At 43.9% G+C, this 25,100-nt stretch overlaps 1 protein-coding gene across 2 annotated transcripts in view; it reads left to right on the forward strand.

The window, feature by feature from the left end:
* Positions 1-25,100, forward strand: part of LOC122548864 (guanine nucleotide-binding protein G(s) subunit alpha-like) — a 310,047-nt gene that overhangs the window by 101,645 nt on the left and 183,302 nt on the right. The window contains exons 1-4 of one of the 2 annotated variants that reach the window (XM_043687750.2): positions 12,589-12,741; positions 13,062-13,134; positions 13,744-13,798; positions 13,941-14,060. In XM_043687750.2, coding sequence (XP_043543685.1) covers positions 12,603-12,741; positions 13,062-13,134; positions 13,744-13,798; positions 13,941-14,060 — 387 coding nt within the window. In that variant the 5' untranslated portion in view covers positions 12,589-12,602. Of the gene's footprint in view, positions 1-12,588; positions 12,742-13,061; positions 13,135-13,743; positions 13,799-13,940; positions 14,061-25,100 lie in introns of those variants that run through there. The other variant, XM_043687749.2, reaches the window with a different exon arrangement.

Raw genomic sequence — 25,100 nt, forward strand, 5'->3', positions numbered from 1 at the left:
AACCAAACCAGAGTAAAGCTGAGCTGGAAGAACTGGCCGCTCCCCTATCATTGTACAAGTGCTCTTTTTTAAACTTGAAAGCCCTGTGCCTGAGGCAGTATCTGTTAGTTATTATCAAATTGGCCCTAAAACCCTTTAAACCCCCAGACTTTTCGATGTCTGTGTCATTTATGACCTCTCTGGGGGAAAACAAGCCAAGCACAGCATAACCTTGTTAAAGGAGCAGCTTTGTCACATAAGTGATTTAAAGAATAAACAACAATCTAGGTTTGTTCAATACATCACATCTGTTGTATGACACTTTGATTTTTTACTATAAATTATATGTCCTATGAACCTGCCCCACTAGCTACCTGATAAAGGAGCAGCACTCCGAAAGCTTGTATTTCCAAATAAACCTGATGGATGAGAACCTGGCGTTGAGTGTTTTTTTTAAAACTTTGTCCACCCCAATCCAACACCAGCACCTGCACATCACAGATTGGCATGAGAATCAGAATGGGGACTTGGTGACACCAGCTCACCACTTGTTTCTCCAGGTGGCTCTCTTGGACACCAGTCACCAGCATCTCAGGGCACCCTGTATGGGTAGCAACTGTGCACACATCAACTGCCATCCAAAGAGATTGGCATCATGCACACAGCCTCTCTGCTCTCTGACCCATGTACAATATGCAGTCCTCCACTGCTGTGGTACGTTTTGGAGTGCACTGGCACCTACCAGGATAATGCTACTGCCAGGATACCTTCCATGGAGGGACATGCACCCATCTCATGGATTCGGCCATGGTGCGCCTTGGGCCTCCTTGTTTGTTCTCTCACACACTTTGTACGTGTTTGAATTTTGTTGCATCTATTCTTTAAAGTCAAAAACGTGTGGTGCTGGAAAAGCACAGCAGGTCAGGCAGCATCCGAGGAACAGGACAATTGATGATTCGGGCAAAAGCCTTTTGCCCGAAACATCGACTCACCTCCTCGGGTGCTGCCTGACCGGCTGTGCTTTTCCAGCACCACGCCTTTTGACTCTGATCTCCAGCATCTGCAGTCCTCACTTTCTCCTGCATCTCTGCTTTACTTCATTGCACTTTGCCCCATCACTCAGAGCTAAAAGGCTCACCGTACCTTCGTCTTACAGTGCAGACACAAAGTTGGACAGCATGGCATCAGGCCAGCTGCCATCAGTCAAGGGGCTGGGCATGCTGCTTGACATCAATGTGTCAGCAGCTGATGTACTGACCATGCACCAACTGATTGGCCAGATCTCAAAGTGGAAGTGGAGCAGCCACATCGAGTGACTTCCTTCAGTCAGAGGGCAAGGTAGCTCAAAAGTAATGACCAGTAATAGCGCAGTGACTTGGATTGGGTCAGTTAGCGGATTGGGGAGCTCGGAGTGTCTGCGTCACTAGGCTGGGGAGTGCACCATGGCTAGTCCTGCAGGACCACTGCAGCCAGTCCAGGAGTTTGCAGTTTATCGGTCATGGGTCTGCATAGAGATCTTTCTGGTCTAATCACCCATGGGCTCGATTAGGGTCAGTCTTGGGAGCCCGTTCAATAAAAGACAGGGATTTCTCGGGAGCCACAGCAAAGGTAGGGAAGTTTGGAAAGTCAAACCTGAGTATTGGGTACTAGGATTTAGAGAAGATAATAATTGTGAAGAGAAGCATCTCAAAGTACTATAATCTATTAGAGGACATGAGTAACTGTGAGTTGGGGAGGGGTCATTATAGTAACAACCATCCTGGCTTCAATAAGGGGACAGTGAAATCAATAATAGATGTTACTAAGCTGTAATTGGAGTAATGTTGAGTGATGAAGTTGTAATTCAAAGAGATGTGTCAGAACATCAGTACTGATGGGCTCAATGAGGAATGCAATGAGGCAAGGAAGGTACAGGTTCAGAAATGGGGGTGGGAGTGCTGCTCATTAGTCACCTGTAACTCACTCATTCAAACATGGACCATTCTGCCCATTCTGTCAATGCTGACTCACTGTGCAATGTGCAGCTTGTGGTGCCTTCCATACGCGCACACGTTGTAAATGCACAATGGAGATGGCTACAGCCACACCCAAAGTGTGTGAGCCTGTCCAAACAGACTGCTTTCCTATCTTTTGTAAAGCCCACCATAAGCGTAAAATCTCCATGGTCCCAGAGGACCTTCAAACTGCTCTCTCTTCAGAGAAAGAGACTGTTGGTGGTTTGACCAGAGGGTCGCCATGCCTCAGGTGAGTGGAGAGGTTGAGAAGGAGCTGTGCGGGAATTGAGCCCACATTGGTATCACTCTGCAAAACAAACTAACCGCAAAGCATAAGCCTGTCACTTCATTAAGGCTCTCAGTTGCCCTGCTGCCTGACTAGGCCGGATTAGGTTATTGTTCTGCTGGGACAATTCGACCTTTTCTTTAAGTAATCATTCAGTTTGGTAACCAATAACCATATACCACTATTTTGAGATTCAACCTCTGAAAACATGATAATATATAAATAATATTTTACACTTTTCATCACAGTAGAAAGTGGCCCAGCATTTATGGCTGGGAGCTCCAAATATCTTTCCCACAATTTCTAGAAGACTTTCAACCCAGTGCAGTCCTGGAATGATCACAGACCAAACCTGTTGATACATCATCCCGAATATGTAACTGACCCCTCCACCCTGGGAAGAAGCCTGTTAATTTCCATTCCAATCCAACCATGCCATTCACAATCTTATAAACTTCGATCAGGTCACGGCTCAGCCTCCTGCATTCCAGTGAAAATAAGCCCAATCTATCCAACCTTGCTTCAGAGCTAACATCCCCATATCAGGCAACATCCTGTTAACCTTCTGGTAGTGTGGTGACCAGAATTTGATGCCACCTCAGGCAACTGTCTGTGTGGAGTTTGCGTATTCTCCCCGTGTCCGTGTCAGTTTGCTTCAGATGCTTCAGTTTCTTCCCACTGTCCATTGATGGACAGATGAGGTTGTTGGCCATGGGAAATGCAGGGTTACAGGGATAGATTAGTAGGTTGGATCTGGATGGGATACTCTTTGGAAGGTTGGTGTGGAGTTGATGGGCCAAATGGCCTGCTTCCACACTGGGGATTCTATGATCCAGAATTAAGAATCGCAAAGGCTGAGTTCCTGAACTTTTACTTCTATAGTCAATATTTCGACACATATATTCTGCTTTGAGTTTCTGCTCCCATTCTCCCATTCATTCTTGTTCACAATCCTTTCGTGTTGTTGAAATATGGCTGACTTATGCATGGAAACCAGATTCTGGATTAGTGGTGCTGGAAGAGCACAGCAGTTCAGGCAGCATCCAAGGAGCTTCGAAATCGACGTTTCGGGCAATTAATCCAAGTGAAAACTGGTAAACGGGAATATGCCACACGGTGTTGTGAGAAGCTATGATGAAAGACCAAAAGTATCAAATGCTACTAATACCAGTTACTAATGTCAGTTTAACCATCACTCAGTGACAACATAAATATTACAAAAAAATTAACTCACAAATGTGTTCATTTTAAGGAAAAATGTACAGAAGTTGCTGAATCTCAGCTGGAGAGAATGTAAACCTGTTGTATCTATATTCAGCTGGGTGGAGGACTATAATGGGGGATGAGCAAGGCCATGATGTTTGAACGTATATTTTTGTAATAGTTACAGTCCCAGCCAGTTATGTAGCTAGAAATGTAAGACAGCTATGACAAAATCCAAATTGTTTATAGAACAGTGTTGCGGTATTGTTTGTGGAAGCAATTGTGGAATGTCTAATGAAACTTTAATCCCATTCACCTCAGGCAAGTAAAATTGGGAGATGTTGTGAAACAATTTAGAATGCTTGTGGACTAAATAGCTAGCATTGAATTTTCAAACTTTAAAAACAATTTTTGTTCTCACAGTTTAATTAAAATAATACTCTCTGGCTAATCACAAAACCGTTGAATATCTTCAGCTGTGTGAGAAATATAACAATTTGGCAAGTCATATAGATGTACAGTATGGAAACAGATCCTTTGGTCCAACCCGGTCACGCCGACCAGATATCCCAACCCAATCTAGTCCCACCTGCCAACACCCGGCCCATATCCCTCCAAACTCTTCCTATTCATATACCCATCCAAATGCCTCTTAAATGTTGCAATTGTATCAACCTCCACCACTTCCTCTGGCAGCTCATTCCATACACGTACCAGCCTCTGCGTGAAAAAGTTGCCCCTTAGGTCTCTTTTATATCTTTCCCCTCTCACCCTAAACCTATGCCCTCTAGTTCTGGACTCCCCGATCCCAGGGAAAAGACTTTGCCTATTTACCTTATCCATGCCCTTCATAATTTTGTAAACCTCTATAAGGTCACCCCTCAGCCTCCAACACTCCAGGGAAAACAGTCCCAGCCTATTCAGCATCTCCCTATAGCTCAAATCCTCCAACCCTGGCAACATCCTTGTAAATCTTTTCTGAACCCTTTCAGGTTTTACAACATCTTTCCGATAGGAAGGAGACCAAAATTGCACGCAATATTCTAACAGTGGCCTAATCAATGTCCTATACAGCCGCAACATGACCTCCTGACTCCTGTACTCAATACTCTGACCAATAAAGGAAAACGTACCAAACGCCTTCTTCACAATCCTATCTACCGCGTCTCCACTTTCAAGGAGCTATGAACCTACACTCCAAGGTCTCTTTGTTCAGCAACACTCTCTAGGACCTTACCATTAAGTGTATAAGTCCTGCTAAGATTTGCTTTCCCAAAATGCAGCATCTCGCATTTATTTGAATTAAACTCCATCTGCCACCTCTTAGCCCATTGGCCTATTTGGTCCAGATCCTGTTGTAATCTGAGGTAACTCTCTTCGCTGTCCACTACACCTCCAATTTTAGTATCATCTGCAAATTTACTAACTGTACCTCATGCTCGCATCCAAACCATTTATGTAAATGACAAAAAGTAGAGGACCCAGCACCGATCCTTGTGGCACTCCACTGGTCACAGGCCTCCAGTCGGAAAAACAACCCTCTACCACCACCCTCTGTCTTCTACCTTTGAGCCAGTTCTGTATTCAAATGGTTAGTTCTCCCTGTATTCCGTGAGATCTAACCTTGCAAATCAGTCTCCCATGGGGAACCTTGTCAAACGCCTTACTGAAGTCCATATAGATCACATCTACTGCTCTGCCCTCATCAATCCTCTTTGTTACTTCTTCAAAAAACTCAATCAAGTTTGTGAGACATGATTTCCCACGCACAAAACCAAGTCTTTGCTCAGAAAGGGCCATTCAGCCCATTCTGTCCAAACTGGAACTCTGCAGGAGCAATTAATTGAGTGCCACAGTCCTATCTTTGCCCTGTCGCCCTGCCAAGGTTTCCACTGCTGAAAAAGAAGCATTTCCAAATATTTTCAAAGGTATCTCAGAGGCAGAAATCACATGCCCTGCTGCTTCACCTGGCCCAGGCCAAGGTCTAGGCCCAGGAATCCCTGAGTCCTTGATCCCAGGCCTTTCTTTTTAGATCCTGACGTACCAACCACTGACCCCTTCCCCAGGAGTTGCCCCTGCCTGTAAATACTGAGAGTTACCTCCAGGAAACCCCACCCATGAATAGTGATTCCTTCCCCCAGAAGCCACCCCTGTAAATACTGACCCCGTCCCCCGGGGGCTCCTGTAAATACTGACCCCGTCCCCCGGGGGCCCCTGTAAATACTGACCCCGTCCCCCGGGGGCCCCTGTAAATACTGACCCCATCCCCCGGGGGCCCCTGTAAATACTGACCCCATCCCCTGGGGGCCCCTGTAAATACTGACCCCATCCCCTGGGGGCCCCTGTAAATACTGACCCCATCCCCGGGGCACCCCTGTAAATACTGACCCCGTCCCCCGGGGGCCCCTGTAAATACTGACCCCATCCCCTGGGGGCCCCTGTAAATACTGACCCCATCCCCTGGGGCACCCCTGTAAATACTGACCCCGTCCCCCGGAGCTCCCTGTAAATACTGACATATTCCCCCCTGGGGGCCCCTGTACACACTGACATATTCCCCCTGGGGGCCCCTGTACACACTGACATATTCCCCCTGGGGGCCCCTGTACACACTGACATAATTCTCTGGGGGCCCCTGTAAATACTGCCCCCCACCCCGCTGTAAATACTGACTCCTTCCACCGGGGGCCCCTGTAAATACGGACACATTCCCCCGGGGCCCCTGTAAATATGGACACATTCCCCCGGGGGCCCCTGTAAATACGGACACATTCCCCCGGGGCCCCTGTAAATATGGACACATTCCCCCGGGGGCCCCTGTAAATACTGACACATTCCCCCGGGGGCCCCTGTAAATACTGACAAATTCTCCCGGGGGCCCCTGTAAATACTGACAAATTCCCCCGGGGGCCCCTGTAAATACTGACCCCGTCCCCTGAGGCCCCCTGTAAGTACTGACATATTTCCCCGAGGGCTCCTGTAAATACTGACATATTCCCACAGGGGTCCCTGTAAATACTGACACATTCCCCAGGAGTCCCTGTTTCTAACCTCAGCCCATGCAATGTCCTCATCAAAAGTTCTTTCAGCCACCGTTATACTATCCTTGACTAACGATCTTTTACTGCCTTGCCTGTTCTTAATGAAAGATCTAACCTACAACATCCATTCCTCACCCTACTCTATCCATGTCTCCGAAATGGCCACAACATCGAAGTCCCATGCTGCAAAGCTCACCTACCTTATTTCGGATACTTCAGGCATTGAACTAGACACACTTCAAACCAGCTTGCTGTCTGCCAACACTTTATTGTGACCCTGAAATCCTGTCCCTCTCCTCCCTACTCTCATCCTCCTGTGCACTGCAGCTACACCTCAGGTTCCATCCCTGTGCTGAGCTACTTTAAACCCACCCGAATAGCACCAGCAAATTTCCCACCCAGGATGTTAGTACCCCTCTGGTTCAAGTGAAGACCGTCCAGTTTGTAGAGGTCCCACCTTCCCCAGAATGAGCCCCGATTATCCAAGTACCTGAAACCCTCCCTCCTGCACCATCCCTGCAGTCACGTGTTCAGCTGATATCTCTTCCTATTCCTTGCCTCGCTATCACGTGGCACGGGTAACAATCCAGAGAAATCAACTCTGTTTGTTCTAGCTCTCAGCTTCCACCCCAGCTCCCTGAAATCCTGCCTTACGTCCCTATCCCACTTTCTACCTATGTCATTGGTACCTACGTGGATCATGACTTGGGGCTGGTCACCCTCTCCCTTCAGAGCCCTGAAGATACAATCTGAGACATCATGGACCCTGGCACCTGGGAGGCAACACACCAACCGTGAGTCTCGTTCATTCCCTTCAAACCTTCAATCTGTCCCTCTATTGAGTCCCCATTGACTAACACACTCCTCCTTTCCCTCCATCCCTTTGCTGCGACAGGGACAGGCTCTGTGCCAGAGACCTGGGCCCCACTGCATACTCCTGGTAAGTCATCCCTCCCCAGCAATATCCAAAACAGCATACTTGCTTTTCAGGGGAACGACTATAGGGGATCCCTCCGCCGACGTTTTTTTCCCCCCGTAACTCTTACCTATCACAGCCTCTGCCTCCGGAAATACTGTCATATTCCCCCGGGAGGCCCTTAAATACTGACATATTCTCCCAGCCGTTTCTGTAAATACTGACATATTCCCCCAGGGGCCCCTGTAAATACTGACCCCCTGCAAATTCTGAGACCTTCCGCCGGGGGCCCCTGTAAATCCTGACACCTTCCTCCGGGAGCCCCTGTAAATTCTGACATATTCCCCGGGGGCCCCTGTAAATCCTGACACCTTCCCCCTGGGGCCCCTGTAAATTCTGACATATTCCCCGGGGGCCCCTGTAAATCCTGACACCTTCCCCCGGGGGCCCTTGTAAATCCTGACACCTTCCCCCGGGGGCCCTTGTAAATCCTGACACCTTCCCCCGGGGGCCCCTGTAAATCCTGACACCTTCCCCCGGGGGCCCCTGTAAATCCTGACACCTTCCCCCGGGGGCCCCTGTAAATACTGACATCTTCCCCCCGGGGTCCCCTGTAAATACTGACACCTTCCCCCCGGGGACCCCTGTAAATACTGACATATTCCCCCGGGAGCCCTTGTAAATACTGGCATATTCCCCCGGGAGCCCTTGTAAATACTGACATATTCCCCCGGGGGGCCCCTGTAAATACTGACATATTCCCCCAGTAGCCCCTATAAATACTGACACATTCCCTGGTGGGGGGCATGGGGGGGTGCGGTTGGGGGCCTGGACGTACTGTAACATTCTCATTGGAGCCTGCTGTGGAAACTGACATTCCCACAGGGGCCCCCGGTAAACACTGACAGATTCCCGTCGTACCCAACTGTAAATATTTACACGTATTCCCCTTGGAGGCCCGTGAGTAGAAAAGTACCAACCACCACTCTGTCCTGTCCCACACCCTAACTCCAGCAGCAACATCCTTCCCTCAAATAGGGAGACTGAGCTTACAAGAATAAAGGGTGAAATTGCCCCATCCCAAGAAGTGGCAGGAAAGGTGGTGGGAGGGGAAGGTATTTGCAGGGTTAGGCTCAGGGAGTCCCTGCTGCCTTCCCCCAACCACAAGAAATATAGCAGCAAAGTCTGTCCATGCTGTCTTCAGTTAACACCCTTAAGTGGACTTTTCAAGAAAGTTGGTCATGAGGTTTGGTTGTTGCTGGCTCAGCCATTTATTACCATCCAGTTACCATCCCCATCTAATTGCCTGGAAGGCAGTCAAGAGTAAGATTTATTGCTGTAAGTCTTGGATCACAGATAGGCCAGACCAGACAAGGACAACAGAGTTCCTTCTCTAAAGAGCATTCATAAACCAGAAGGTTCTTTATTAACAATCGACAGTGACAATGTGTTCATTGAACCAACCTTTTATTAAATTCAAATTTCACTGTTCATCAAGGTGAGATTTCAAACCATGTGTCTCTAGGACATTAGTCTTTTTCTGGATTGCTAGTCCAGTCACGTTAGGATTACACCATTTCCCCACAACTGGTTAACTTTAATGTGAAGCAGATCAGGAAACACATGTCCTACTGCTTTTTTTAAAAATATTTTTCTCAGAATCAAAAAGGAATCATTGTTATTCAGGGGTATGAATAAATTGTACATTCAGGAGAAAAAAGAACTTGAGCACCAGCAAAACTCATCTTAATAATTTATTATCTATGCAACTGGCTCTGTTTTATTTGGTTTACGTTTTTTTGACAAGACATCTAATCCTAGTTGTATCCTCAGTGTTAAACCTGTCAGTCTGTGTACAGTAATTGTAAAATTAGCAAAAGTTGCTTTATTTGGAAATATTGAGATAAGACTTAAAAAGATGACTGCTCCAAAACAGCCCATGTTATGGATCCCATTACACATTGAAACAAAAAATTAAAACAGAAAATGTTGTGAGTTGTCTTGTTACTGCTTAAGTTGCAGCAGTTCCTAACATTTCAACACTTGTTCATTCCAAAGAAAAGCATTTACAGCAGAAAATCTGAGAATTACTGCAGTTTTAATGCTGAAGCTGTCAGATTTGGTTGTAAAAGCCCAACACGTTTTGATTTTTGACTTTTTAACTTGGTAAATTATTTTTTAACCTTAGACTTTACTGTAATTATCCTGGAACTGTTACAAATGTTTGAGGGATGAAAAAGAATAGTCATGGATCTCATAGAAATCCCAAAACCACTGAGGGGAGATTAGATAAATTGAGGGTATATGATAGCTCACTGAAAACACAGAGTTAATGCCTCCTTATATGCAGTGGAGGTGTTACATGAAAATATTCAGCTACTTTGTTGCAGCCAACCTTAATTTCTAACTCTCAACAAGGTTGAGATAATCCACCAAATGTAAAGGCAGTTACATAATGCAATCATGAAAGAAACTAAAATTTAACAAAAAGATATTGTAAAAATCAAACAAGCTGGACACTGCTGCTGTTCTGTTTATTGGACATGATTTCCATGCAGAGAATCTGCAATCTGTTATTAATATAATTCCTCACATTTTATCATGTATGTTGACTCATCTAATCTAGATGTTGTCCTCTCTCTATCTATCTATCTAGTCTTTTAAAGTAATTTAGGCACATAGACTCACAGATCATCCAATGATCTATTACCTCGGTACACCACATTAAGAACCACAGTATGAGAATTCCAGAATGCTTTCTATTAATAGTCTCTGTAATCCCTTTTCCAATTTCTACTCCAAGTCCTGAATGTTCTGTATGTGCAGGAATGGGAATGCTTAAATAAACTTTATTTTCACAATCTCAAAACTGAATCAATGATGTCCTTGTCACAATCATGAGGAAGGTTTGCAACAAGAGCAACAGCACCTGCAGCAAGACCCCTTCTGAAAGCAAAATAGTCTCAATGGAAAGATAAACAGCATTTTTTTTCTCATACTCCTCCCTATGATTTTCTCACCTGGGCTGTTGCAACAAAGTCCTGGAAAATGTTTTGCAAATTCCTGAAGACTGTAGGAGAAGTGGAAAGCAAGTCTAAATTCACATTGGGCTGATTTCTCTAGCTCTCTTCCAACTCCATATGTAAGCAGAAATGTAACTATCTGTCAACTTTCCTTACCCCGTTCCCCTGTTTACCATCCAGATATTCCATGCTTCCCACTTTCTCAATTTCACTGAGGTTCCACAAACAGCAATATCTCTGCACTCCTGTTTGCCCAATTAACCCCACCTCCCCATGTCCTCAATCCAGAGACATGATTCTCCTTCACACAGTTGCTCCCACTAATCCACAGGACCTCATATCCATAGCTAACCCTTTTCAAACATTCACCACCACATCTTTCCCTGCTCTCTACAGGATTTATGCATTTATAGGGTGGCATGGTGGCTCAGTGGTTAGTACTGCTGCCTCACAGCGCCAGGGTCCCAGGTTTGATTCCAGCCTTGGGCGACCGTCTGTGTGCATTTTGCACATTCTCCCCGTGTCTGTGTGGGTTTCCTCCCACATTCCAAAGATGTGCAGGTCAGGTGAATTGGCCATGCTAAATTGTCCATAGTGTTCGGTACATTAGTCAGAGGGGGATGGGTTACTCTTCGGAGGGTTGGTGTGGACTTGTTGGGCTGAAGGGCCTGTTTCCAGACTGCAGGGAATCTAATCACTGGGAGAGATGGTTAGTGGAGAGGGGAGCATTTATGCAGGAAAGACATGTTACTAGGGAAAATGTAATTATTACAGGGGGATACTATTATTGGAGAAAGTATATTTACAAAGGGAGACCATAACTGGGAGAGTATGAGGGGAGAAACAACCAATGAAACAAGTGTATTTCTTAAAGGGGTAGAATAATGCCGTAGAGTGTTTATTATAGGGAAAGAAAATTACTAGGGAGAGTATTACAAGGATAGACATTACCTGGGCAGGTATTTATTATAGGTAGAGACAATTACTTGGGGAGTGTGTGTTTATTACAGGTAAATACATTTACCGGGGCGACTTGCATTGTGGTGAGTGTATTTATGGGAGATTGTTATGAGGTGGGGAGAGAAAGACATTTGCTGGAAGGAAGGATGTCGCCAGGCGGATTATTTATTCCTCTGGGGGTGATGGTTAGTCTCCTGAGTGAGAACAGCCTGGCCTTGTGTGAGGGTGTGTTGAGGAATGGGAGTTCCCTCGGGTACCAGGAGGCTGAGGTGGACGTTTTCCAGTTGGCCCGGCAAAGGAGCTGGGCTCGGGTTCAGAGAAGCGGCTCCAAAAACAAAACTGACACGCTGCACACTTCCTTCCCAGCTCAGCTGCTGAGCGGACACACCCTGTCCCAGCAAAGGGGGGAGAGGGGGGGAGAGGGAGAGGGGGGGAGAGGGAGAGGGGGGGGGCCAAGACCTTTCTCAGGGTTTCCCACCCCCACCATAGACCACTTTCAGTGGACTGAGTGGGAGAAGTGATGGGAGGGCGGTGCATTGGAAATGGCTTTATTTTCTCGCGGTTCTGGTTGCTGCCCTGCCTGCTTGATGTAGTTTTGTTTTGGGTTTTGGTTGCTGTGTGGGGGATTTGGGGTAGGAACGTGAGATTGTCCCGTGTGTATGTATGTGTGTGTGTGTGTGTGTGTGAGAGAGAGAGAGAGAGAGAGAGCGGGACCGCGCCTGAACGGGCGGAGCTGCAGTATCCTCGCCCCCGGCTCCATTCTCCTGTTCTCTGTCTCTGTGTGTGGACGCCTGGTTATTTATAGCTTTATATTTTTTATATATATATATATATCCTCATCTCCAGCGTCCGCTGCTTTAATTTATTTGTAGATTTTTAAAAAATGTTTAGATGATTGAGGCATTTTTCACGTTATCTGTTTCTCCTTTACGAAAAAAGATTCAGGAGGAGCGTTAGCTAGCGACGGCGTTCTCTTCCACCTCCCCTCCCCACCCCCCCTCCACACACAGAGAGAGGGCCATCTCTCTCATTGTGCATCTCTGTGCCTGGGGGGGGGCGAGGGGTTGTGTGTACATTATATAAATCGGTATCATTGTTATTGTTGGAAAAAGTGCAGGGAGGGGAGACTGGGGGGTGGGATTGGAAAGCGAGGAGGGTGGGTGGGGGGGAGGGAAGAGAGAGGGGGAGAGAGAGCCAGCGATGGGTTGTTTAGGGAACAGCAAGACGGAAGACCAGCGGCACGACGAGAAAGCCCAGCGCGAAGCCAACAAGAAAATCGACAAGCAGTTGCAGAAGGACAGGCAGGCGTACAAAGCAACGCACCGGCTGCTGCTGCTGGGTAAGAGCCGCGAGCCAAGTGTCACCCTCTTCGGGGTAACATCAGGGGGGAGAGGCTGGAGCAGCTTCCAAAAGGCCAGCAGACCACTCCCCAGCCCTGTGCGTATCCCTATGGATTCTATATGTCCCTGCCGTCATATGTTACAGTGTGTTTGTGCGTGGGGTGGGGGTGTCTCAGTGTTTGTGCATGTTCTTAAGGGGCTGGCTGTATTGATATTGGTGCTCCCTAGTTATTGCTGTTTATTTTTAAATCTGAGAAGCTGATTTTGTTCTCTCTCTCTCCTCCTCTCTCACACATCGCGTGTTTTTGTTTCCTTCCAGGCGCTGGAGAATCTGGGAAAAGTACAATTGTCAAACAGATGCGGATCTTGCATGTCAATGGATTCAATGCCGAGTAAGTCCCAGCCTGTGGTTGGTTGGGAGAGTGGAGGAGGTTTTGAGAAGTAGGGGGGATGGAGATGAGGGGAGGTAGGTAGGAGGATGTGAGGGTGAGAAGGTGGAGGTGTTAGGTGGGCACTCCCCGAAATGTTGGACTGTGTTCCCTGACAGCATTAGGCTCACAAATATTTCTTTTTCTCTCTCTCCAGTATTGACATTTGAACAGCAGTATTTGCACAGTCCTGAAATAGCAACAACATGGCGACAGTTCTCACCAGCAGCATCACCCCCATCCCACCAAATTAATATCTCACTAAATCATAACATTCTCCATTTTTGTGATCTTAACCTCAATCAATGCCTTGGAAAATAAAAGCAACACACTGAGATGCTAGAAATCTCAAACAAAACGCAGCAAATGCTGGGGAAACTCAACAGGACTGAAGAAGAGTCAAAACAGACTTGAAGTGTTAGCTGTTATTCTCTCTCCACACTGACTGCCAAACCTGCTGCTTTTCTCCAGCATTTTCTACATTTGTTTCAATCCTTTGATAATGCATATAGTTTGATCATGAGCCAAATGGAAAGGAATATTACCATCAAATTGTTCCTGTTTCCCATACAGAGAGAAGAAACTGAAAGTACAAGATATTAGGAAAAATATTAAAGATGCTATAGTGGTAAGTGTTAATAGCTGCACAGATATTGCTGGGAAGGCCTTTGATTTTTGGCATGTGAACACAAATCCAATTTTCAGTCAAATGGATTATCTCATATTTATTCAGATTAATGTCTGTTACCATTTTCTATCCGTTTTTTTAGACAATAGTTTCGGCAATGAGCACTTTAATACCTCCAGTCCAATTAGCCAACCCAGAACATCAGTTTCGGTTGGATTACATCAAAAGTATAGTTCATCTTTCAGACTTCGAGTACACGCAGGTAAGAAACAGTTTTGAGAAATAATTGTCGAAAATGCTTTTTCAAATTTTTTTGGTCCTGACTTTTGCATATTTGATTAGCTTCCTTGTGTAATTTTATTTCTCTTTCTTGACCCAATATATCCCCCTTTATCAGTACAGTTCTCAATCACTGATAGAGATCTAAAACTTGTAAGTGGCAGATGCTGAAGCAAATAAACTTGGTTAAAAGTGGATCCAATGTTTTGTCTTTGATCAGTAACAGCTGCTGTGCAATTCAAAAGTTTACATGAAGTTGTAAAGCCCTAGGACAGCACACAGATATATACAGTTGAATGCATGCTTCGTTCTGTTGCATAAGAGCATACTGTGATTGTGTGTGTGTGTGTGTGTGTGTGTGTGTGTGTGTGTGTGTGTGTGTGTGTGTGTGTGTGTGTGTGTGTACGTACGTACAAAGCAGACCCTACTGATCAATAACAAAAAAAGATTTTTGTAAACAAGTCAATTGCAGGCCCTGTGTTATGTATTTTTGTATCACATACCACTGGCCTACTAAGAACATGATTGCGATTGTATTTCTTACTATTTATTCAACTACAGTAATTCATCATGCATCCATACTGTTAACAATCCAATTGTTAATACCATAGTAAGAACCCCTGTCACATCAGCTAGATTGCCTGTAGCATTGAGATCGGTTACCTGTCAATGGCAACCAGTCAGTCTCTGAATATAGTTGCAAAATTAAACAAATATTCCAAAATCCATGTGAATTACCTAGTGTTGGGGTTCAGAATCAATTAACTCATTGTTGTGCCATCATATAAAATTATACTGCTGCTCAGTAATAATTTATGAGAGTCTATTGAATTTTATATTATAAGTGAAGTTACATTTATCATTTTGTAGAGTTGATTTGCCGGGAGATGTAGGAGATCTAGTAAGGTTTACTGTTGAAACTGTTGATGTAAGAAACTGTATTTTGTTGAAGTCCCTTTCCTATCCCTCTCTTGGAATAGCTTATATGAGTTGAGTTTATCAACATGTTTTTGATAAGTGTGCCCAAGCATGCTGTGTTGTGTCTCTCTAGTAAAAATACTCAGACGTATTGAGTGATTTTCTCCGTTTTATTTCACTATGCCATAGGTGACAAAGAACTTATGCATTTTGGGCAAACAGAATTGCAATAATTTATTTCAAAGGGTGGGGTGGAGAGGGAAAAAAAAGTTTTTAAAACTTCAATTAATTGAGTTTGCATGGTCCTTCTTTGACTGGGACATGATTTTGTTCATAAAGGGAAATGTAATTTGCCTGAACACAAAATGGCAGCCTGACTTCCATTGGATATGCTATGTGGATGAGTACATCCAATATTTATTGAAGCAAACTTTTTTTTTTGTTATGTGGAATCATTTGAAGACTTCTTCATCCTATTGATGAGCTGGCATATCTCTAAATCAGGATTTATGGATTTGTTTTAATCAGGTGTTAATTAGACTCCCTAAATGTTTTCATTGCTCCTTTTCCTTTTATGACAATCCTTAAAATCTACCCCTCTGATCTAGCTTTTCATATGTCCCCTTATGTGACTAAGTATCAGATTTTTGTTTGACTATGCTGCTGTGAACAATTTAAAAAGTGTGGTGCTGGAAAAGCACAGGTGGTCAGGCAGCATCCGAGGAGCAGGAGCGTTGATGTTTCGAGCACAAGCTCTTTGTCAGAAATGTGGAGGGGGCCCAACGGGGCTGAGAGATAAAAGGGAAAGGGGTTGGTTCTGGGTGGAAAAGTAGTTGGGAATGTGATAAGTAGATAAAGGTTGGGGGGAGTGATGGTGATAGGTGGGAAGGAAGAGGGACAGGTGGGACAAGCTCTTTTGGATATTTTATGCTGTTTAAGGTTCTGTATATGTGCAAGTTGTACTTCTGAAGAAGGTTATTATGAGGGTGTCGTGATGATCAAAAAGTCCTCATTCCAGTTATAATGTTTATTTTGTATAGCATACTGTGTACTCTCTCTCACTTTTAGTTACTGTTTCCCATAGGGTTTCCCGTTCGTATGTACACATACAAATATAGTTATACTATGTATACTAACGTTGTTTTATTAAGAAAATTTAAAGCCATCATGCAGTGTGATTAAGTAGCATTGTAATTTCCATTTACCTGTGTATGAATCTTGTGTGGTGTAGCCAATGTAAAACAAAATCATTTTGAGTTACAAAATGTGAAAACTGCTTCATTGCATTTTATGCTCCCAGTAAATTGTTGATTTGCATATAGTTGTTGAAATTGTGAAAGGAACTATGAATACAGAAATTTGGCCAGTGGTTAAAAGATTTTATTTGATTATCATATTTATTGGCTTGAGCCATTGTGGTAACTTAAAGTCTAAATATTTTGTAAACTCTTGACTTGCTTTGTGGTCAATAAGTAACTTCAAATAATTTTTAACTGTTTAATTTTAAGAGGTTTGGTTCTAATTTTGGAATGAGAAGCAAAACTAGCAATAAATCAAGTGTGTTCACAGGTCAAAACCTGATAATATCAACTAGACTAAATTGGCAGTTTCTGAGCTAAAGATAACTTGTGCACCTTTTCTTCCTGGTGCAGCTCAAAAGTCAAGCGTGCCTGCAAAACCCTGTGTCTTGTGATTAAAAACTTAGTGATGATTTCTGTTGGGAAGTGGGTATATCCCTTGTTAAGTCAGCAAGTGAAAGCCAGTAAAATGGCTAATGTTATGGACTCCTGTGCCTTGGGTGAATTGAAGAGATTGTAAAGCTACTGTACCTTCAGTTTTTGACATGAAATGTAGGTGCTTCGACACACAGCATTGTTTTAAAATAAATGGTTTTGTTAAGATGTTCAGTACATGTGAAATATCAGTTTGCTGGATAATTAGTGTGGTTTAGTATAAAACCAACAGTGTGTGTTCAAACTCTTCAAGCTGTGGTGGTTCATGGTCCTTTTGTTAGGTTCTTTTCCCGAGGTTTCGCCCACAAGATGCAATTCGCACACACTAACTTCTGCAAACAGTTAAAGTTTATTAAAGCTTGTACAAGCTAGGTGACCCCCTTTGACTCCCCCCTCGCAGGTGCACAAGGGTGAGTCAAAGTGAGGCGCTGAACAAAGAAAACGCATCTCCTTTTATACAGGTCATTTGGCCATGCTGACAGATACTCTGGCCACTCCTCACAGTCACATGCCACTCAAGACACCCCCCAGTTATTCACAGTCACTAGTTACCCCAGGTACAATGGCAGGATGAGATCATCCTCTGAGATAATACTAATGCCTTATCCTGGGAAATTGTTATGTAGATGATTTCCTGACTCAGTTATTCCCCAAGACATTGCAGGTGTGACATACCTCTGGTCAGAATGCATTTCTGGATGGAAGAGATTGAATAATACCAAATGACTGTCTAGATGAAATGTAAATTACAGTGGATGGTCACCCACATTCTTTCATGATTGTCGACCCCATCCACTTCCAGAATGTTCACTCAATGCAGTTTAACTCTTTAATATAACATTAATGTCCACAGACATATTTCAATTTAATCTTTTAACATTACACTTTCCTTACTTTCATCCATGTGAAGCTATATGTAACTAATTGTCTATCTATCTCTGTGTCCAATGGAAAGAGATGCTTATGGTTGTTTGTAGACTCTCCCTGTATACCATATATGAAATAAACTGGTGAAAATACTGTTGGAATATCTACCAAATTCAAGATAGGAATTATATCAATTATATTTTACCTTGGTCTTTAATCACTATGGTTGGCCATATCTAGTGACTTTATATCATGGGTTCACTTATGTTTCTGGTATGTTGTAGAGTTAAGATCCAAGAGTTTCAAATTTGAAACCTATTCTTGGAGGATGTTAAATAGAATGGAGCTGTTATGTTGTCATATAACAATTTGTACATTTTAGCCCTCCCCTAGCTTTTTGTGTTTCTTCATTCGTTCAGCCAGCTTTCTTGAAATTTAGTTTTAGATTTACCTGTCTTTGACCAATAGAAAACTCCTTTCTGGTTCACTGAATTGTTCAGAGGTTGTGTGGCTGACTTATACATTTTATGGTTCGGACATGAGTAGTGATGAATAGCAGAGGGACCTATGGGTGCAAGTACATAATTCTTTGAATTTTGCATCGCATATAGGTAGGGTGGTTAAAAAGGCATTTAGCATGCATGCTTTCATTGCTCATCCCTTTTAAGTATAGGAGTTGGGAAGTCATGTTAAGGCTGTGCAGGACATTGCTGAGGTCTCTTCTGGAGTACAGTGTCCGGTTCTGGGGCACCCATTTATTGGAAGGATATTATTAAACTGGAGAGGATTCAGAAGCGATGTTTACCAGGATGTTGCCAGTTATGGAAGATTTGAGTTGTTAAGAAAGGTGGATAGGCCGGGACCTCTTTCAGTGGAGTGTAGGAGGTTGAAGGGCTCTCAATAGGGTAAATGGCACATGTCTTTTCCCTAGGGTAGGGGATTTCAGACCAGAGGGCAAATCTTTAAGGTGAGAGGAGAGACATTTAAAAAAGACATATGAGAGGCAAATCTTTACACAGAGGGTGGTTTGTGTGTGGAATGAATTTCCTGAGAAAATGGTGGATGTGGGTACAATTACAACATTTGAAAGACATTTGGATAAGTATGTAAGTTGGATAAGAAAAGGTATGGAGGAATGTGGGCCAAGAGCAGGCAGGTGGGACTAGTTTAGTTTGGGATTATGTTCAGCGTGGACTAATTGGACTGAAGAGTCTGTTTCTGTGCTGTATGACTCTAAGGTGTTTATTCCTGATGATGAATTAGAACAGTATTGTCATTATCTTTTAATGTGTGGAACTTGATTGCTTGGAAAATATGCTCACATATATCAATGCGATGATCATTACATTGTAGGAAAGTGATCTCACTCTGTGTGGTTAAGATTAATTGTACATTATTAAAGAAGAAGATAATTCCTAGCAGTTGTGGCCCAGAAAATCATTGTTTAACATCCATGAAGTAAACTTGTGCTAAAGTTGAAGCCAAGACCAGCTTGTTTCAAATTCTCATGGTACTTACTGACACACTATATTGAAACTTGAAATGAATGGAATAGATCCATCTGGATCTGAATCCATGATCAAATGGATCAATTCTGAAACTTTATTCTAGAGGAAATGTATTCTGATTTGAAGACAAATAATGGATAACTGGCACAGTCCCTCTTGAATTAAAATAAATAGAACTCCAGTTCAGTACCTCAATCTCCGTTTGATGTGCAGCATATTTATAGTAGCTTTCAAAAAGGAATTGGATAACTACTTAAAATACACATTTTTACAAAGCAATGGGGAAGGAGTACAGGCGGGGAATAATTGGTTAACTCTTTCAGAGAACTGAGGAAAATTGGCGTTTTGGACAAAAGCCCTTCATCAGGAATTTGCCTGAAACGTCGATTTTCCTGCGCCTCGGATGCTGTCTGACCTGTGCTTTTCCAGTACTACTCTAATCTTGTCTCTAATCTCCAGCACCCACTTTCGCCTCTTTCAGAGAACTGGTACAGACACAGGGGCTGAATGGCCTCTTTCTGTGCGGTATAATTAAATCATGTAATCTTACAGTATAAAAGGAGTTTGTTGATCCCATTTTACTTGTGCTGATTCCTTGGAAGTGTTGTCTAATTTTGTCCTACGTCATAGATATTTTCCCCCCAATTATCTTCCAAGTTAGTCCTCTTCAAATTAAGTCGAGTTGACATTTAAACTTTTCTGTGGAGTCTGATCCCTTTCAACTACTATCCCTTTCAACTACTAACAACCTTTTGTGTGAAGTCTCCTAATTTCTTCTGTCTTTCTTTTGCCAATGGCTTGTCTTTACCGAATAACTTCCCAAAAAAAACTTATGTTCTCATTTCTCCATTGAAAGTTGGCATAGATTTGAATGCATCTTTTAGGTCTCTCGTTAACCTTTCCTGCTCTAAGGACAAATCCCAGCTTCTGTAATCTTTCCCAAAGATTGAACAACCCTATTGCTGGCAAAATTCCTCTCTGTGCCCTCTCCGGGACCTTGATATCCTTCCTGAAGTGCCATACAAAAATTGTAAACAATACCCCAGCTAAGGGCTCATCAGATATTTGTGAAGCTTATCATGAGTTTCCTGTTTTCACATTTCTTTTATTCACTCTTGGGAGATGGGTGCCATCTTCACGTATTTGTATTACCCATCCCAAGTTGCCCTTGAGAAGGTGACGGTGAGCTGCTTTCTTGAACAGTTTCACATGCTGTAGATTGACTGACAATGCCCTTTGGGAGAGAATTCCAGGATTTTGACCCAATGGCAGTGAAGGAATGGTGATATATTTCTAAGTTAGGCTGATGAGTGGCTTGGAGGGGAACTTAAATGTGGAAGTGTTCATAGGATTGGAAGATATTGTCTACGAATCTTTGTTGAACTTCTTCAGTGCACATTGTAAACAGTACACACCGCTGCTACTGAGCATTGGTGGTGGAGGGAGTGGATGCTTGAGAGTGCAAGCCAGTCGAGTGGGCTGCTTTGCTCTGAATGGTGAGAGAAAGTGAGGACTGCAGTTACTGGAGAGTCAGAGTCTAAAAGTGTGGCGCTGGAAAAGCACAGCACATCAGGCAGTATCCGAGGAGCAGGAAAGCTGACATTTCGGGCCTAAACCCTTCTTCAGGAGGGGGCAAGGGGGCTGAGAGATATATAAGGTGGGGTTAGAGCTAGGGATGAGGTAGCTGGGAAGGCAATAGGTAGATGCAGGTGGGGAGGGTGGAGTGGATAGGTGGGAAGGAAAATGGACAGGTGGGACAGGTCAAAAGGGCAGTACGGAGTTAGAGGGTTGGATCTGGGATGAGGTGGGGGGAGGGGAGGTTTGGAAACTGGTGAAGCTGATGTTTATACCATGTGGTTGGAGGGTCCCAAGGCAGCAGATGAGACATTCTTCCTCCAGCTGTTGGGTGGCTTGGTTTTGGCGGTAAAGAAGGCCCAACTTTTGCATGACAAAAGTGAGGACTGCAGATGCTGGAAACCAGAGTTTAGATCAGAGTGGAGCTGGAAAAGCACAGAAGGTCAGGCAGCATCTGAGAAGCAGGAAAATCGACGTTTCGGGCAAAAGTCCTTCATCAGGAACGATGAAGGGCCTTTGCCCGAAACATCGATTTTCCTGCTCCTCGGATCCTGCCTGACCTTCTGTGCTTTTCCAGCTCGACTCTGATCTAAACACAGGACTTGAATGTCCTTGGCAGAGTGGGAGGGGGAGTTGAAGTGGTTGGCCACAGGATGGTGGGGTTGTTTGGTACGTGCGTCCCAGAGATAGAACGTTAAATTGCAGAGCATTTCTTGGACTGTCTCCTGATGTAGAAGAGACCATATCGAGAGCAACAGACACAGTAAATAAGGTGGATGATGGTGTCAAGCTGCTTGAGTGTTGTTGGAGTTACACCCATTCAGGCCAACGGGGAGTATTCCATCACACTCCTAACTTGTGCCTTGTAGGTGATGAACAGGCTTTGGGGAGTCAGGGGAGGTGAGTAGCTTGCTGCAGTATTCCTTGTCTCTGGCCTGCTCTGACCGACACCATATTTATGTGACAAGTCAATTAGAGTTTCTAGTCAATGGTAACCCCAAGGATGTTGATAGTGGGGGAATCAATGATGGTAACACCACTGAATGTCAAGGTTAGATTTGTCTCTTATTGGAGATGGTCATTACCTGACTCTGCCATTCAGTGCTATAGTTTATGAAACCATTTCTTGAAACATATTCTTTCTTAACTGATTTACGTCCAGTAATCTGTATATGCATCCTCAGGATTTTACTTATACACTACCAAGAATAATATAGCTTCGATTATACTGGGTTTCCATTTTGTTTCTCTGAAAGTGCATCACTTCAAACTTATCGGCATTAAATTGCATCTGTTGTCTATCTGCCCATTTCACCAGTCGTCTCTCGTTCTGTTGGTGTCTGTTGCTGCCATGCTTAGAAAGCTTGGCAGTGCGGTAAATGGGATCTTCCACAAACTCTGCGATTGCATACCATGTAGCCAGGCAATTTATCTACATCGTGAAATGCAATGATCCCAGTCGTCAACATCAGCAATTGTCTTCATCAATCCTCTCTTACTTTTATGAGAGATTCTACAGTAACATTGATTTTATATTGTGTGTTCTCACTGTAAGATGTACATACAGATTATAATATGAATCATTAATTTTACTTAATTTCTGCACGTTGTTGTAAGGAATCTTGTTATATTTGTTACATTGTAACACAGGTTACTTGTCACAACAAAGCTCTTAAATGATTGGATGTTGGCAGACTGTTTGAATTGGGGATACTTTAAGCCATGCCTTGAAACCTAAATGTTTCTTTCCAGGAAAATAAATACATATAGCTTATGAAGTCATTGTACTTGGAAGAAAGACATTATTACACTGTGTGGTTTTTATAATGATTGTGGATACTCTTGGAGAGCTGCCATTGGGCTCAGCAGAATTGGCAGTGGTCCCTAGAGTTTGGCTGGGTCCGAATGATACAAAGGGCATGTCTAAATGAACTGCTGATTGGCTTTTATGTCTTTTTAGGAAAGAACTTATTGTTCATAATCTATTTGCTGTTTTTTTTACAGTGTGTCGGATTAGAAACGAAGGCTTTATTTTAGCCCTTGTTTAACATTTCAAAATTAAATAATAGATTTTTGATAAAATTTGTTTTCAATGGTTAACAAGAATTTGTTTCAAAATAAGTGATTCCTAAATCCACTTGTCAGTAGATGGTTGGCAATTTTTAATGGAAGCAATGGAGGTTTTGACCAAAGGGTGAAGAGCCCTGCTATAATCCTTTTTGAGAAGGCCTCCTGCATTGTGCCAATTGGTCAGCAGTGGGCCTTCCCACTTCCTTCAGGGACTGAATAGAATTGCTTAAGTCTTCCTGACAGAGGCTAGCAAGGGACCCCTTGAAGGGTCGGAAGGTTGGTTGGCAGCTCCTCATAGCTTGGCAGTACCACTAGGAAGATGGTGCATGTTCCTGCCACTAGATCCACCCAGGGTTTTCGATTTACATGGGCCATGGCACAGGTGAGGGAAGGCAGGAATGGGAATCGCAGAAACTCAGGTGGAAATGGGTAGAAGTTTGCTTAGAATTCCTGGCAATGAGACACCTCGGCTGGATAGCCACAGCAGCCATGGCAGGCTTTACGTTTTGTGCTTCCAGCACGAAGATTCCATCCCTAAGTGAATATCAGTGTAGGTGGGATCAGGCACTTAATTGGGCTCCTTAAGAGATTCAATTGGCAGCAGACCAGAAAGGCTGTCTGTGGGCCTTCCTGTGACCAACTTGTTTTGGGGTAGAGATGGGAAAGTTTCAAAGTACCTATCTGCCTCTTTTTTTTTTTGCTCTGAACGTGGGTGCCTGAAAACAGAAATTCTTTCAGCCAGATACTTGGAAACCAAGGTGTCAGGCAAGTTTGTCTTGTTTTATTTTTGGAAGGGGTTAGTGGGTGGGGTAGTTGAATGGTTGAAGACAGGGTCCAGGACGATAAAGGTGGCTTCCTGTCAGTAGGCCCTGATTGCCCTTGATCCACTCCCTTAATCTTGCACTTGCACAAATTGGCAATCGCTGCTGCTGCACACCGCAGGATTCAGGTAGGACTTGATCCTGGGCCTCCTGACTCAAAGTGGGGATGCTGCCACTGCACTACAAGAGCTCCTTTGCCAGGCTTGGGGTGATGAGAGAATGAGTTGCCATTAATTGTTCTTGTAAGGCTATCAATTGACAGTGTGGCTCGAAGTTTGAACTTGGGCCTCATTCCCAGGGAGCATGAGCACAGGGGTGGGTGGTAGGGGTTTAGGATGCCACTTAACTGGGATACGTTCCTGTTTCTGGGACCGGAAGGTGCTGTGCTCTTTGCCCGATGGTAAAATTGGAGGATGTTTTCATTTAGGCTGTCACGTAAATTTAAGTTTCTGGGTCAAGTAGAGTAATTATTGTGCACATAAAAGAAAGACAAAAACTGATGGAGGAAAGAGCTGCTTTGCAATTTACAGATCATCGTTGATACTTTGAAAACTATCAATTTGCAATGATAATTCACTTGTTCAAAAATTAATGTTGAACTTACTCTGCTTTAGTTATTATAGATGTTGTGATAAATATGAAAGTTCCTGCAGTAAAAAGGCAGAATAATGGGTTATATTCCCTACAGTGTGGAAACAGGCCCTTCGGCCCAACAAGTCCATACGGACTCTCCGAAGAGTAACCCGCCCAGACCCATTTGCCCTCTGACTAATGCACTTAACACTATGGGCAATTTAGCATGGCCAATTCACCTAACCTGCACATCTTTGGATTGTGGGAGGAAACCCACACAGACACTGGACAAATGTGCAAATTCCACACACAGTTGCCTGAGGCTGGAATTGAACCTGGGACCCTGGTGCTGTGAGGCAGCAGTGCTAACCACTGTGCCCCCGTGGAGTGAGGTAATTCAGGAGGTTTGAAGGAACAACCAGAAATGATGAAGCGGGGGTGAGGCGACTCAGATCCACAATTAGTGTAGAGAAGATATCTCCAGAGGGTTTACATTGCCTTCCGGGAAGTGATTAGAGGTCAGGAGAGGAGAGGTCATGGCGAGTTTGGAAAACCAGGATGAACATTTTAAAACCAGCAGCAATTTGCATGAGTTCACATTTACAGGGGAAGGCTGGCCAAAGGACTGTCCTGGCTACCAGGTTCACAAAGCACAAATGAGGGTTTCAGTAGCTGGTGAGTGAGGGAGGAGCAGAGCAGGGTATTGCTTTGGGGTGGTAGATGAATGTCGTCTTTGTGTTAAAATATAAGAATGAAGAGCAGGAATACAGAATCCAGCCTCCCGAGCCTGATGTGCCACTTAATATGAATGTTAGTGGAGATGTGTGATTAGAATCTCATCAAAGGTATAACACCAAAGTTCTAAAATGTTTGGTTCAGCATCAGACAGTGGCTGGGGGAGGGATGGGGGTCAATGGCTTGCGAGCAAAGTCTTCAGGGACTGAATAGAATTGCTTCA

The sequence above is a fragment of the Chiloscyllium plagiosum genome, unplaced genomic scaffold (genome assembly GCF_037043375.1).
Source record: "Chiloscyllium plagiosum isolate Xiang-an unplaced genomic scaffold, Cpla_swu_hap1 HiC_scaffold_4, whole genome shotgun sequence".
NCBI classification, from domain to species: Eukaryota; Metazoa; Chordata; class Chondrichthyes; order Orectolobiformes; family Hemiscylliidae; genus Chiloscyllium; species Chiloscyllium plagiosum.